The sequence below is a fragment of the Chlorocebus sabaeus genome, chromosome 5, assembly GCF_047675955.1.
Source record: "Chlorocebus sabaeus isolate Y175 chromosome 5, mChlSab1.0.hap1, whole genome shotgun sequence".
Taxonomy (NCBI): Eukaryota; Metazoa; Chordata; class Mammalia; order Primates; family Cercopithecidae; genus Chlorocebus; species Chlorocebus sabaeus.
Genome location: NC_132908.1, coordinates 28359938 through 28376024, shown reverse-complemented (window position 1 = coordinate 28376024; position 16087 = coordinate 28359938). Strand labels below are relative to the sequence as shown.

General features: G+C 50.3%; 1 protein-coding gene across 2 annotated transcripts in view; it reads right to left on the bottom strand.

Moving 5' to 3' along the window:
• Positions 1–14485: 14485 nt before the first annotated feature.
• ITGAM (integrin subunit alpha M) overlaps positions 14486–16087 on the bottom strand; it is a 79867-nt gene continuing 78265 nt past the window's right edge. For both annotated transcript variants that reach the window (XM_007990737.3, XM_007990746.3), the window contains exon 30: positions 14486–15705. In XM_007990737.3, the coding sequence (XP_007988928.2) occupies positions 15634–15705 (72 nt within the window). In that variant the 3' untranslated portion in view covers positions 14486–15633. The remainder of the gene's footprint in view (positions 15706–16087) is intronic.

Genomic DNA, 16087 nt, shown 5'->3' with positions numbered 1-16087 from the left:
GTCACTGCAGGGAGGACAGAGGTGATGGAGGAGGAAGTGTGGGAGTTAGGCCAACCTCAGTTTTGAGGAAAACAGAGTGTAGTGTTTAAGAGCTTGGACTATTTCAACCTCTCTGTGCCTCAGTTTCCTCATCTGCAAAATGGGAGTGATCATGAAAGTCCACACCCCTTGTCGTTGCTGGGACAGTTGAGTCATGTGGAGGGCTCGGGAGAGCGGGTGGGAGCCTGGGCAGGCAGCTGTGATCATTGCTGTGCTGTGACTGCCGTCCTGGTGGGAAGAGGGCATCTGTGGAGCCTCCGAGAGAGAGGTCAGAGGTAGTTGGGTGTGTGGGTCTGGACCTCAGGAACAGCTTTGGATTCTGGGCCCATCAGCAGAAGTGCTGGGCGAGGTCCTGGTGAGAGTGTGATGAGAGAGGAGCATGCAGGCCATGGAAACAGCAGTGGTGGCTGCGGAGCAGGAGATGCTGAAGACTGAGGCGGCCCCACAGAGAGGCAGGAGGAGGCCGGGAGAGAGACGGGCAGGCCGGACAGGGGACATGAACCATGGCACAGCCTGCCAAATATCCAGTGAGGCAGGAGATGAGGAGGTCCCCGGCTCTGGTCGCAGAGGCCATCAGAGATCCCGGAGTGGGCCACACCGGGATGGCGGGAAGGCCAGGCTGGCATGGGCAGAGGAGGGTCCGGCACGAGGAAGGTGGCAACGCTGTCACCTGGAGTGAGAGCCTCGGACACGCTTCCAAGCAGCATGGCTGGGAGAGGGCCCTGGAGAAAGGGAAAGACAAGGAAAACTGCAGAGAGAGAAGATGGAGGGTTGAACGCCAAGAAGGAAACAGAGACAGAAAATCCCCAAAAAGAGGAAGAAGTAGTGCAGATTCTGGAGAGGATAAAAGAGGAACTGGCAATTGGGGATGTGCAGGGCTGGGCTTGTGGGCAGGATGAGGGCCAGAGAGCCCTCACCTTTGAGGAGGCCGTGATCCCAGCCTTCTCGACACCCCCTTTCCCTGGGTCGAGGTCCACCTCTGGAGGAGGAGGCAGGAGAGGAGGACCCCAGATGCATGAAAGACCCGCTCTCCTCCCAAGCTGCCCACCAACTTCCACCATGCCCTGGGCTCAGCCAAGGTGAACTTGAATTGGAAGAAAGCCGTGGTGAGATCACTCGCTTTTGGAACAGACAACTCAGGCTCAGCAAAGAGGAAGGTAGGACGTGTCCTCAACTCACCCCACCCCCTTCTTACAGGTGAGAGCCGTGGGGCTGCAGTCAGGACCTCAGGGTGTCTAAAACTCATAGCCCACTTCAGTGAATCATGACTGTGATGTTTTCAGAGAAAGGATGGCAGCTGGGGAAATGATGTCAGCGAGGAAGGAGGGGGCTGCCCGTCACCCATCTCCTCAGCCCCGTGGGGCTCTGAGTCAGCAGAGCCCAGTTCCCCATCTAGCCTCCTGGGGTGCTCAGAGCCCGGACTGAGCTCATGGCAAGAGGTCAAGGGCAGAGGGAGGGTCTGGGGGAGTCTGGAGAGCAGCCAGCCTGTCTTGGGCTGATCCTCACCGTCCCTGCTCCATCCCTGAACCCAGGGACGCTGGTTGAGAAAGATTCCAGCAGGGCAGCAGGTCAAGGGGGGTGTGGTTCTGACACAAACAGGGGAGGAGGTAGATATGGAGAAGCCAGATCGGATGTTGCTGCCTTCATTCGGATCTGATTTGCCTAAGTGGAACTGAAAAATTTGGGGTCTATCTCCTGTGTCCTTTGTTTTCTGTGGAAAGAAGAGAACAGAAACCTGGTGGGCAGAAACCCTCGGATTTCTGGTCCGTTTTTGCCCCATGTTCACCCACGAGGCCCGTGTGGAGTTACCCTAAAGTTTCTGCCCTTCCTCTACCTGCCTGAAGTCGCTCTCACTTCTCTCTTTGAAGGACAATCCCTGCTGCACCCCCACATTTTCTTAAAATACAATTTATTTTAATTCTAAAGTGTAGAGATATACACATACAGAGGTACTTGGGAAGACGCTGTGCTCCAAAAACACCCTGAAGGCCTGGCGTTCTGGTGTGGTGACAGTTTGGGAGCACTATCTGGGAAGCTTGAGAGGCGGAAAGGAGAAGCAGGCATGGGATAACGATGGGGTAAAGATATCGGGCGGCCGACACAGGAGCTGCCATGAAGACATTTACAGCACCACGCACTTTATTTATTTTCTTAGTAAAAACAATTTTTTTCTTCTTTTTTATTTATTAATTTTTTTTAGTAGAGATGGAGTTTCTCCATGTTGGCCAGGCTGGTCTTGAACTCCTGGCCTCAGGTGATCCGCCTGCCTCAGCCTCCCAAAGTTCTGTGATTATAGGCATGAGCCACCTCACTCAGCTTCTTTTATAAAATTTTAGATTCAGCGGGTACATGTGCAGGTCTATTACACAGGTATATTGCGGGGTGCTGAGGTTTGCACTTCTGTTGATCCTGCCACCCAAATAGTGAGCAGAGTACCCGAAAAGTGATTTTTCAACCCTTGCTCCCCTCCCTCCCTCTCCCCTTCTGGAGACTCCAGTGTCTGTTTTTCCCATCTTTATGTACATGTGTACCCAATATTCAGCTCCCACTTATAAATGAGAATGTGCAGTATTTGGTTTTCTGTTCCTGTGTTAATTCACTTAGGACTATGACCTCTAGCTGCAACCATGTTGCAGCAAAGGACATTATTTCATTCTTTTTCATGGCTGCATAGTATTCCATGGTGTGTGTAGCATATTTTCTTTGACCAATCCACCATGGATGGGCACCCAGGTTGATTCTACGTCTTTGCTATTGCGCTTTATTTATACTAGCTAATCGAACCCTCACAGCAGTCCTGTGACGGGGACTGCTGTCACCCCTATTTAACAGATGCAAAACTGAGGCCCTGAGAAGTTGGGTCATCTGCCTCAGGTCACCCAGCTAGTGCGGGCTGAGGACAGGACTCAAGGTGCTGGAGTCTTGACTGTTTTGCTAATGACTTTACTTCCTCCTCTCTGCCTTAAAGGCTGCTTGTGTCATATTTGTTCTCTCAACCACTCATCCCACACACATGGGCTGCCCACATGACCCAGGCTCTGTGCTGGCCACTGTGAGAAGCAAGACAAACAGGAAAGGGTCTCAGCCCTCACGGAGTCACACCCCAGAAGGAGATTACACCCCAGAAGTTTTACTAGACAGTAGAGTGACCCAAGGAAGGAAGTGATTAGCTCTGCTTGATGAGTTGCAGAGGGAGAGGCTTGAGATGAATGAGGCAGTGCCTGATGCGCCAGGGGCTGGGCAGGGACTGCTGCCTTCCACACACTGGGGCTGTGTCCTTCTAACATTTCTTTTATTGTTTTGTTTTTCAGAAACAAAGTCTTACTCTGTCACTCAGGCTGGAGTGCAGTGGTGTGATCAGAGCTCACTGCAGCCTCAACCTCCTGGGCTCAAGTGATCCTCCCAATTCAGCCTCCTGAGTAGGTGGGACTACAGGTGTGCACCACCATGCCTAGATAATTTTTAAATGTTTTGTGAAGTTGGGGGTCTTGCTATGTTGCCCAGGCTGGTCTTGAACTTCTGACCTTAGGCAATCACCCCCACCACCTCAGCCTCCCAAAGTGTTGAGATTATAGGTGTGAGCCACCATGCCCTGCAGTTTTAACCCTTTTATCCCCAGTTCTTCACACAATGCCTGATACATGGGAGGCACACAATCCGTACTTGGCTCATGAATGAAGTGAAAGAATGGCAGAGTGTTATCCAGGCAATACAAGGATCTGATAGTTCCAGTCCCAGTCACTATTGCAGCTCAGTTATGTGCCTGGGAAACAGCATTTGCTGCAATTGTTCTAAGCTAAGGGTGGGGGATGGGAAGTTAATAATCAGTCTTTCTCAGTGAAGAATAAAAGGTGACACTCTCTAGATGAGAGTTCATTGAAGGGAGATACTGCATCTCACTTCTCCTTGTCTCTCCAACAATGGGCATTGGATACCGAGCAGATACAACCAGGGGTCAGTTCCTGTCTGTGGGTGTAGGATGGATACGTGATGCAAGGGTGAATGGGTTTGTGTGTGGACAGGTGGATGGATGAAAGGATGAGGTGGAGGGTGGACGGGTAAATGGGTGGGTGGGTGGGTAAGTGAACAGGTGGATGGGGGGAAGGATGGAGTGGTGGGTGGATGGGTAGATGGGTGGGTGAACAGGTGGATGGGTGGAAGGGTAGATGGGTGGGTGGGTGAACATGTGGATGGGTGGAAGGATGAGGTGGTGGGTGGATGGGTAGATGGGTGGGTGGGTTGATGAACAGGTGGATGGGTGGAAGGATGGGGTGGTGGGTGGATGGGTAGATGGGTAGGTGGGTGGGTGAACAGGTGGATGGATGGAAGGATGGGGTGCTAAGTGGATGTGTAGATAGGTGGGTGGATGAACAGGTAGATGGGTGGGTGAAGGAGAGACTGCACAGGTTTGAAGAGAATGGACCAAATGCTCAGCCCCCTCACCCACAGACCTGCTCAATAATTGCATGAATCAGAAGCCACCTGGAGCAAAACAGGAGTCGCCTAAGAGGTAAACTAACTTGAATTGGTGCGAATTTAGAATAAAACAAGGATTTAACTTGAGTGACAGGCAACAGAAAACAAGTCAAGCAGAGGAAAGCAATGAGAAATTGGGGAACGTGGCCAACGCATCCCTGGCGGACAGGGAAATGCTGCGTCACAAGCAAAGGGAAAAGGGAGGAAGGAGCTCCTGCTGGCAAAGCCCAGGAAGAAATGAGGGCTGTACCTGCTCAGACTCCCACGCTGGCGAGCAGTTTCACCAGAATGAGAAGAATATGGATTTAATTTGTACTTAAATTCAGGGAAATAGACACACAGGAGAAAAGGGGAAGTGAAGACAAGTCACTGAGAAACCGGGGAAGAAGGGAGAGAAGAGGAAATATTATAGAAAAGCGGCGGTCACAGAAGGGGCTTGGGTTTGCATTGTTGGTGACAACACCCATACCTTCCATTTGAAGGCTTCCATTTGAAGGTGGAGGTTCCCCTACATCCACCCATCCACCTGTTCACCCATCCACCCACCCATCTGCCTATCCACCCACCACCCCATCCTTCCATCCATCCACCTGTCCACACACAAATCCATCCACCCTCCCATCACCCATCCGTCCTACACCCACAGACAGGAACTGACCCCTGGTTGTATCTGCTCAGCGTCCAATGCCCATTGTTGGAGAGATGAGGAGAAGAAAGCAGGATGGAGTGGGGAAAGAGGCTAAGTACAGGGAGCTCTCCCCTGACCCTGACTCCAGCTTGGTTCCCAGAAGCTGTGAGCATGAAGGGGTCCCTCCTTGAGTCTGAAGTGTGGCCCTTGGTTCTCCCTGGGTGGGTCAATCATTGACCACCAGCCATTCTTCCCCACTTCCTCCAGCTTATCCTACTGCTACCCAAGAGAAGGTATGGCTCCCCTGCAGCCAAGACCATTCTCCAGAGACTGGGGACACCTGTGAGCCTTGAGCACCAACACAGCAACTGAGAAATTGGTGTTAACCCAATGTTAACCCTCCAAGCAAGAGTTTTTAAGGGCGAGGTACATTTCAGGAAAGCAGAAGTTATAGGCAAAAATCATAAATCAATACCTGGAGGTTATACATTAGTTTGGCCTAAAAAGCTAGGATATCTTGAAACAAGGCTTACAAGTCATACATGAGTTCAAAGATTCTTTGGTTTGCAATTGGTTAAGGAAACAAAGCTTTGACTAAAAACTTGGGGTCGGCAGGAAGGAATGTTAAGGTCTGGCCTATGGGAGTGACTGTCTCTCCAGGGCCCTCAGGAAGAAATTTAGAGCAAAGAATAGTGATCAGAGTTCAGTCTTCAGTTCCATTATCAGTGGCCTACATACCAGCAGATGGCATTTTCCATCTGGGGGTGATATGGTTTGGATTTGTGTCCCCACTCAAATCTCATGTTGGATTGTAATCTGCAGTGTTGGAGGAGGGGCCTGGTGGGAGGTGATTGGACCATGGGGGCGGATTTCTCCCTTGCTGTTCTCATGATAGTGAGTGAGTTATCAAAAGTTCTGGTTGTTTAAAAGTGTGTCGCATCTCACCCTGCTCTCTCTTCTTTCCTTCTCCAGCCTGTAAGACATGATTCCTTCCTCTTAGCCTTCACCATGACTGTAAGTTTCCTGAGGCCGCCCCAGCCACGCTTCCTGTAATGCATGAGGAACCAACCATTAGCCAATTGAATCTCTTTTCTTTATAAATTACCCAGTCTCAGGTAGTTCTCCATAGCAATGCAAGAACGGACTAATACAGTGGGGGTCTAGGTTTCTGAAAAACAACTCAGGGATGTATGTTAAAATCCTTGGTTTTCTGGGGAACCACACATCTTGTGGCTCTCACTTTCTTGTTTGAAGTGACTACTATCTTCCTGCTTACCAGGCTGCTCATATACTTCTCCGGATTAGCAAGGCATCTAGAATTCTCCTTGAAGAAACTCAAGATTTTTCTTTATTTCCATGTGTTGGGGAACCCAGCAGGCCTCTAAGAGGGGTCCCCGCTCTGTCTCAGGCACAGACAACATCTAGTGATCACAGAATGATTTCATCTTAATCCCTTTTTAGGGTAAAAGGAGGTAGCAAGGGAATCCCTAGGAAGGTGGGGTGAGAGAACAGAACAGGGCAGACATCCAGGGTCTCTGCGAGGACTTGAGTCAGTGGGGCCGTGCCTGGGAGGGTCTGGGCTGGAGATGCCTGTGTGAATTAAGAGAGGGAGAATTCCAAAGAGGAGGAGTAAGGCGGGGTCATCCCACTCAGCTTCTCTCTCCTGGCACTGGCATGGTAGCATGATTGGCCTCAACAGGCAAATGCGTATATGGCAGAACTTGGCAACCAATGCATCCTGTTCACGTTCACTCAGCCCAGCCTGCAGAGGGATCTTATCCTTTAATGGCAGTGGGGGATGGGGGGCAGATAAGGGAAAGGATTCTAGCAATTGTTAAAGTCTGCACCAAGATGGGAATGCCCACAGAGGAAGCAGAAAGGAAGTTGCTCTATTGATCTATTTATCACAGTAGCTGGACCAGATGATTGCAGAGAGACACAAAGATCAATCAAACGAGAACAGGCAAAGCCTATTTATTCAGAGCTGGCTCTAGCAAGGGAGTCAGTCGCCATCACTTGCGTTTTGGCAGAGACTCAAAAATGGGCAGCACAGTAGGAAAGCTTTGTAGTGGAAAATGGGAAGGCTTCAGGGATGCCCCAAGTAGACGCTGCTGGCCTGGGAGGCTGTACGTCACTCACTGGAAGCCGGCATCCTGTGCAGTTGACTGGGGGACATATTTGGCTTTGTCTGGTTGGTCCTAAGTTAGAAGCAGAGACAAAAATTAGGGAAGCCATCAGTTATTGATTAAGTCCTGGACATGGGGCTGATAGTTAGTTATTGATAGGCCTTCTGGGCTGGTTGCGGCAGGCTTTGGGGCAGATGTCTATTTTTATGTCTAGTCTGGCCACTATCCCTTTGTATATTCAGTCTCTTGGGCTCTAGAAAATGTGAAGTGTGCCAGGCGCAGTGGCTCACTCCTGTAATCCCTGCACTTTGGGAGGCGGAAGCAGGAGGATCACTTGAGCTCAGGAGCTCGAGACCATCCTGGGCAACACAGTGAGACCCTGACTTTACAAAAATTTAAAAATCAGGCTAGTACTGGCCAGTTACAGTGGCTCACACCTGCAATCCCAGCACTTTGGGAGGCCGAGGTGGGCAAATCACGAGGTCAGGAGCTCGAGACCAGCCTGGCCAACATGGTGAAACCCTGTCTCTCCTAAAAATACAAAAACTAGCCAGGCGTGGTGGCGGGTGCCTGTAATCCCAGCTACTCAGGAACCTCAGGAAGGAGAATCGCTTGAACCCAGGAAGCAGAGGTTGCAGTGAGCTGAGATTGCGCCATTACACTCCAGCCTGGATGACACAGCAAGATTCTGTCTCAAAAAAATAAATAAAAAATTAGACTAGCACAGTAATGTGGGCCTGTAGTCCCAATCACTCAGGAGGCTGAGGCAGGAGGATCTCTTGAGCCTAGGAGATCAAGGGTGCAGTGAGCTGTGATCACACCACTGCACTCAGCCTGGGTGAAAGAGACAGCTCCTGTCTCAAAAAAAAAAAAAGAAATGAAAATGTGAAATGGCCCCATTGGGTACTGTATGGTCGTAAAGACGTGTTAGGATGAAGGGAAACAGATGACTGAGAGCTGTCTCTCCTCAAAGAGGGCACAGAGGATAGGAAGCTGGGGAAACCCAAGTCTGTTCATTCATTCATTCCCTTTCTCAGCAATTGTTTGTTACATGTTCCAGGTATTGTCCTAGGGTCTAGGGGTGCGATGGGGCTTCCTGTCCCCTCGGAATGTACAGTTTCCAGGGAAAGAAATGCAGGTTGCCACGGCAGCAAGCAAGAGGCAGAATTTCTCCCAGCTGGGGGATCAAGAGGATCTGGAGGAAGATCACTTCCGCTGAGGCAGGGGTCAGGTGAACGAGAAAAGGAAGTGAGTTCTGGGCAGAGGATACAGCATAGGCGAAGGTTGAGAGGTGAGAGGGAGTTAGGGGAACCAGACAGGTCCCGACCTTCCCAGATAGGCCATGCTGAAGCCGGGCTTCTCCGGTAATTACTAATCACAATGCCTTTCACTTTCAGAAGGGTGTTGGTCACCCGAAGTGTGGCTCACCTCGGAAATGTGAGGTTCAAGATGGGGGGTGGGCTGGAGCAGAAGCTGAGCTACAGAGAAAGTCAGGGTCTCAAAAGTCACCTCAAAAACAACTGCCCAGGCTCAGGGGCCAGAGTGCTATGTGGAGTTGGGGGACCGGAGTGATTGGAGAGCCGTGTCCTGCCTCATAGGGCGGTTCTGTTGTAGCCTCATATTGCCGAACGTTTCAGTTTTTCTTTTTCTTTCTTTCTTTCTTTTTTTCCCCCCGTTTGAGGCAGGGTATTGTTCTGTTGTCCACGCTGGAGTGCAGTGGTGCCATCATAGCTCACTGCAGCACTGACCTCCTGGGCTCAAGCAATCCTCCCACCTCAGCCTCCAGAGTAGCTGGGACCACAGGTGTGCACCAGCACACCTGGCTAATTTTTGTTTGTTTGTGTTTGAGATGGAGTTTCACTCTTGTTGCCCAGGCTGCAGTGCAATGGTGTGATCTTGGCTCACTGCAGTCCCCACCTCGTGGGTTCAAGCGATTCTTCTGCTTCAGCCTCCTGAGTAGATGGGATTACAGGCACCTGACACCACGCCCAGCTAATTTTTTGTGTTTTTAGTAGAGATGGGGTTTTGACATGTTGGCCAGACTGGTCTCAAACTCCTGACCTCAGGTGATCCACCAGCCTCAGCCTCCCAAAATGCTGGGATTACAGGTGTGAGCCACTGAACCTGGCCCCTTTTTTTTGTTTTCTTTTGTTTTGTTTTTTTAAGAGATGGATCTTGCTATGTTGCTCAGGCTGGTCTGCTCTTGAACTCCTGGGCTTAAGCAATCCACCCTCCTTGGCCTCCCAAATGCTGGGATTACAGAACTGCACCACCATGACTGGCCTCCACTTTTTCAAGAAAAGCTATAAATACAGATTCCTCTCAGAAATTCCTCAAGTTTAAAACGTCAACAACTAATCAAAAACCAACAAACAAGACTGTGTGGGTCAAACAAAACCTGAGAACTGGATTTGGCCCAAAGGCTGCGAGTTTAGAATCTCTTTTCTGAACTGGAAGCGATTACAAGTTAAGAATCTCCAAAAGCAAAGCCTGGGTGTTCTCTCTGGGAAAGGGAAATCCACACCGTCCGGGCACACGTCTCTTGGGAATCACTGCAGAGAGGGAGGGAAGCACCTTTCTAGTAGCTTTCTCATGCATCTGCAGGGGGACAGATCATGGCCTATTTCTCTCTCAAGTCATCCTGCCACCAGGTGGGAAAGGAAGAAGGAAGGGGACCTACCCCACAGTGCTCTCAGAGGTGGAGAGTAAATCCCTAGAGACCAAGCCACGTGGGCTCATCACAGAAGGTCCTACACATGGAGAAAACATAACTGCGCCTGTGACCATCTTGGGGACTCTCTATTTTGAGTTCTGGCCTTATCATGAGAGGAAAGGTATTGAAATGCTAGGGGCTGGGGTAGCTGCACCATCAAGAGGCCTTCAGAGGCCGGGAGTGGCAGCTCATGCCTGTCATCGCAGTGCTTTGAGAGGCCAAGGAGGAAGGATCACCTGAGGCCAGGAATTCAAGACCAGCTTGGGCAACATAGCAAGACCCCATCTCTACAAAAAAATAAAACCATCAGCCAGGCATGGTGGCACATGGAACTACAGAGTTCCACCTACTGCGGAGACTGAAGTGGGAGATCACTTGAGCCCAGGAGCTCGATGTTGCAGTGAGCTGTGATCATGTCACTGCACTCCAACTTTGGCAACAGAGCGAGACACTGTCTAAAAAAAGAAGAAGAAGAACAAGAAGAAGACTTCAGGCTTTACCACAAGTAGGAGAACAGAATCTTTGGGAAGGTGGTGATATCAGTGACAACACAGATAAACGCTGTATCGGAGGCTCTGAGTAATAGTGTTTTCAACAAGACCAGTGTTCTCGTCTCTTTCCTATAATGGCATGAGAATATGGAGTCCAGGGCTGACATGGTGCCTCCGCAGAGGCGGGACCCAGCCTCCTCTGTTCCACTCTTGCATTCTTCAATGTCAAACTCATCTTCGAGGTCCAAAATGGTGCACTGTGATGCCGACACTCCAGCCAGTGGGAAGATGGTGAAAAGAAAGGACACTTCTTTCCTCAAAGGACCTGGCTCCAAAGTTGCTCACTTCACTGCTGCTCACATCCCATCAGCCTGAACCTCGCCAGGCAGCCACGCCAGCTGCACAGGAGGCGGGGAGATGCACCCTGTAACTAAGGGGCTAAATGCAACATCCACTGCAGCATAACAAACCACCACGCAGGACTGAGACATCAGCAAATGATTATTTCTCACAGTTGCATGAGGTGACAATCCAGGCGGTTCTGTGGGACTGTCCAGTGGCTGCAGGTATTGGACAGCTGGATGGAAGGACCACAGTGGCCTCACGCATGCACAGTGGCAGTGGCCTCCGCTGTCTCCTCCATGAGGCCACTCATTCTCCAGTGCGCCATATGGATCACGTGGTGGCCTCAGCATTCCGAGGGGTGCAGGGCAGGAGCTGCTGTGCTCCTAAAGGTCTAGGCTCCAGAACTCACATGATCACACTCCTACTGTATTCTATTAATCAAAGCAAACCACAGGACCAGCCCAGATTCAAGGAGGTAGACAGGCCACACCATGTGGTGTCAGGGGCAGCAATGTCACACTGCAAGGGTGTGGGGCCAGGAAGCACCACTCACTGGGAGTCAGAACTGTAACCATCTCCCATGGTGGCCCAGATTAAGATTCTACTCTAAGTAGGAAAAGGAGGGTAGATACTGAAGGGATTCATTTATTCTGAAGCAAGAAATCCCCAAAAATAAAAGCAAACAGACATTCCTGGACTTGGCGACTTATTACCAGATTTATGGTCCTGTGTATTAGTCACTTTGTGGTCATGCTAGGGCAATTTGTCACTTGAAATGATTTACTTTTCTAACCCGTCATAAAGCTCCTATCTGGCTGAATTCAACACAAGCTTCTTATTCGAAGACACTGAGGTGAACTCTGAGTTCACGGGACTTTAACTACCCTGCAAGGACGGGTGGCTACAGGCACGGAGGCTGCAAGGACAGGCGGCTACAGGTATGGAGGCTGCAAGGACAGGCGACTACAGGTGCGGAAGCTTCAAGGACAGGCAACTACAGGTATGGAGGCTGCCAGGACAAGCAACTAGGTACGAAGACTGCAAGGACCAGCATGGAGGCTGCAAGGACAGGCGACTAGGTACGGAGGCTGCAAGGACAGGTGGCTGCAGACATGGAGGCTGCAAGGACAGGCAACTACAGATATGGAGGGTGAAAGGACAGGCGACTGGAGGTACGGAGCTCTCTCGTTCCTAGAGCAATTCAGGACTTCTGGAGATATTGAGGACTTTTATCTTTCAACATAAGGAAAGAGAGAAATTCTTAACAGATTTTATTTAAGTCAGGCGAGGAAATAGGAAAGAACCATCTAAAGGTGACCATGTATTGTGTCACCCCCACAGATACAAAGGATCGTTGTCTCATCAGCCACCTTTTGAGGGCATCTCACTGCACTTCGAGTGAAATTGAGACTCCTCGCTCCAGCTTATAAAGCACTTGTGCCCAAGCCCTGCCCACTCTCCCAGCCTCCCCTGCCCTCCCCTCTGCCTGGAGGACTTCTGTCCCTGCTTCAATCAGGTGTCACCTGCCTTGGGGACCCTTCCTTCACCTCCCTAAGGAGTAAGCCCTCTCTCCTCCTGCCACATGTGGAACAAGTGTCCCTCTAAGTCGTGAGTTTCTTGTATTTCATTGAAGATCATGAAATGACCATTTTTTGGCCGGGCACAGTGACTCACACCTGTAATCCCAGCACTTCGGGAGGCCGAGGCAGGTGGATCACCTGAGGTCAGGAGTTCAAGACCAGTGTGGCCAACATGGCGGAACCCCATCTCTACCAAAAATACAAAAAAAAAAAAAAAAAAAAAAATTAGCCAGGCATTGTGGTGCACACTTGTAATCCCAGCTACTGAGGAGGCTGAGGCAAGATAATCACTTGAACCCGGGAGGGAGAGGTTGCAGTGAGCTGAGATCACGCCACTGCACTCCAGTCTGGGTGAAAGAGTGAGACTCCACCAAAAAGAAAGAAAAGAAAAGAAAAGAACAGAAAAGAAAAGAAAGAAGGAAGGAAGGAAAGAAGGAAATAAACATAAATAAAGAGAAAGAAAGAGAGAAAGAGAAGAAAGAAAGAGAGGAAAGAAAAGAAAGAGAAAGAAAGAAAAAGAAAGGAAGAAAGAAAGAAGAAAGAAAAAGAAAGAAAGAACCATTTTAGTCCAAAAACATGTCATCAATTTCATATGCTTTAACCTAATATCATAACAGTTAAATAACAGCCACCCTCTCCCTACACTCCCTCATGCCTGCTCTGGGGCCATTCCTCTGAGGCTGTCAGGACAGTAAAAGAGAAAAGCTTTAGAGCTAGGCAGAGCTGGGATCAATTCCTAGCTCCATTCCTTCTCAACTGTATGAACTCAGGCAATCGGTATGATCTATCTAAGCCTTGGTTTCCTCATAAGTGAAATTCATATAAATACCAAGGACTGGTGTGAGGATTAGAGAGGATATATGTTCAGCCAGGGTAGTGTTTACTGTGTTTGCAAAGTATGAGAGACAGGCACTGGGCGTCCTCCCTCTGAGGAAGCCGCCACCAAAACGTCACTTGCACACACCTTGGCAGCAAGTGCTGCTGGTGCCCTGACCTGAACCAAAAAGACCGTGCCAGGGGCTGTGTTCACCTGTCAGACATGGAGCCGGCAGCACTAGTATTGCTTTCTCTGGCCAGTAGAGCCCGCTCTGCTCACACTCAGGGCAGGCCAGAAGTGGTATGAAATTAACACTTCCCACCAAGAGCAGCCCTCATCCAATAGCTAAGTGGAATCGGTGTCTACGCACTCCAGTCTTCTCCCTTGGGTGGGGTGATACTGAGGCACGTGTTTGCACTGCTTCCCAGAACTGCCCAGTGGGATAAAGCTCCAGGAACTCACAGCAGCTTCTCTGTGGATGATACACCTGTTACTGGCAGCCTTCCCTTCCTTGGTATTTCCTGGAGCCATCTCTTTATTTTATTTTTATTTATTATTATTTTTTTAAGGTGGAGTCCTGCTCTGTCGCCCAGGCTGGAGTGCAGTGATGCAATCATATCTCACTGCAACATCTACCTTTCAGGTTCAAGCAATTCTCCTTCCTTGGCCTCCCAAGTAGCTGAGATTACAGGCGCCTCGCACCATGCCTGGCTAATTTTTTTGTATTTTTAGTAGAGACGGGGTTTCACCGTGTTGGACAGGTTGGTCTCAAACTCCTGACCTTAGGTGATCCACCTGCCTCAGCCTCCCAAAGTGCTGGAATTACAGGGGCATAAGCCACCGTGCCCGGCCTTTATTTTATTATTTTGTTTATTTTTGAGAAAGGATCTCACTCTGTCACCCAGGCTGGAGTGCAGTGGTGCGATCATGGCTCACTGCAGTCTAGACCTCCTGGGCTCAAGTAATTCTCCTGCCTCAGCCTCCGAAGTAGCTGTGACTACAGGCACGTAACACCAGGCCTGGCTAATTTTTTTTAATTTTTCAGGAGACAGGGTCTCAATATGTTGCCCAGGCTAGTCTCGAACTCCTGAGCTCAAGCCATCCTCACACCTTCACCTCCCAAAATGCTAGGATTTCAGGTGTGAGCCACCGTGCCTGGCCTGCCACCTCTTAAATACGCTTGTTTCACTCAAATACTTGGGTTTGCTTCTGGGAGAACCCAAACTTCCAGGAACATATCCTATAAATTATCCTTACATATATGCAAAAATGACATATATTTGATTTATTAACTCAGCATTGATGCAATAACAAGAGATTGAAAATAATATATCAAAAGAAGACTGGTTAAATACACTATGGTACACTCACACAATGGAATACTATGCAGCGGTATAAAAGAATGAAAAAGTAATTTATGTCAATATGAACCGATGTCTGAGAAACATTAGTGGAAAAAAGCAAGATACAGACCAATATAAAGTATGCTACCATTTGTGTAAAAAAGCTTGTGTGTGTGTATGTGTGGTGTATGTGTGTGCACACGTGCATACATTTGCACATCGCCTGGAATCTGAAGGAAACCTCAAAACACAAGCGTGACTAACTTTAAGGAGGTGACTTGAATATCTGGAAAGGGAGACTTTTCACTGTACACTCTTGAATGCTTTTTGATTTTTGTACCGTAGACAGGCTTATCCATTGAAAAAATTAAAGTCACATTGAAATAATAAATGAATCCATAAAGGGAGATTCATCATTCCTCAGTGGACATCTTTACTGGGCATCAGCGCTGGTGTGGAGTGGGTTTGGTGAGGCTCCTGGTTCCACCCACGGCTTCTCACGGAATCTCCATCCAAGCTGTGCTGGCTCCCGCAGGCCCCGCAGGCTCTCCGGCGACAGGAAGTCCCACTTCCTTCAGTGGAGAGGAGCTGCTGCCTTTCCCTCTGTGTTCACCCACAGGATTGACCGTTGCCTGTCCCGGAGGAAAACCCAGCAGCGGCTTCACCCACGCACAAGGGAGCCCAGGCAGTTCCCTTCTGCCAGAGAGGCTGCGCTGCCACCACCTACCCACACACCAGAGACATCTGAGTCACACACATGAGCCATACACCCCTGAGCACACACATGCACACGCTTACACACACTTGCACACACTTGGACACACATACTTGCACACACACGTGGACGCGTGAGTGCACACACACGCACACATGTCCACATGCTTGCACATAGACACTTGCACACACTCACACACATGCACATACACACTTGCACACACACAAATGTAAGCCCAAGCTGGTCCTGTCTCGAGGAGACTTCGCCGTCCGGTGTGTCCAGCAGCCTGGGGGCTACGTGTGGTCTGGGCAGAGTCCTGCTGGCCACGGAGAGGCAGCTCGGTCGGTCGGGAAGGAGCCACTACTGGGGTTCGGCCCCCGGGGGACCCCCTTCACTCATCATGTCCTTGTACTGCCGCTTGAAGAAGCCGAGCTGCGGGGCAGAGGAGGGCAGTGAGGGTGACAACAGCCAGGGAGTGGGCAACTCCGCAGACCAGAGGGAGGGGTGGGAGGGCCAGCACGGGTCCCAGAGCGCGTGGTGGAGACAGAAGGGACCCAGGAGGGCGGGGTGGGAGGAGAGTGACATCCGCTTCAGGGCCTGGAGAGAAACAAACTACAACAAGGAGGGCGACTCCGCATTTGGTGGAGTTTGTACCTGGGGCGTTCTCAGCGCGCCCCGCGCATAAACCTGGCCAACCTCCCTAAGAGACTGAGGCGCAGAGAGACTCCTGGACTCGCCCCAGTCACAGAGCTGGCAGCCCCGCCGGGGAAACCGAGGCACGGAGCTGCAGCGCGAGGCCCGAGAGGAGGAAGGG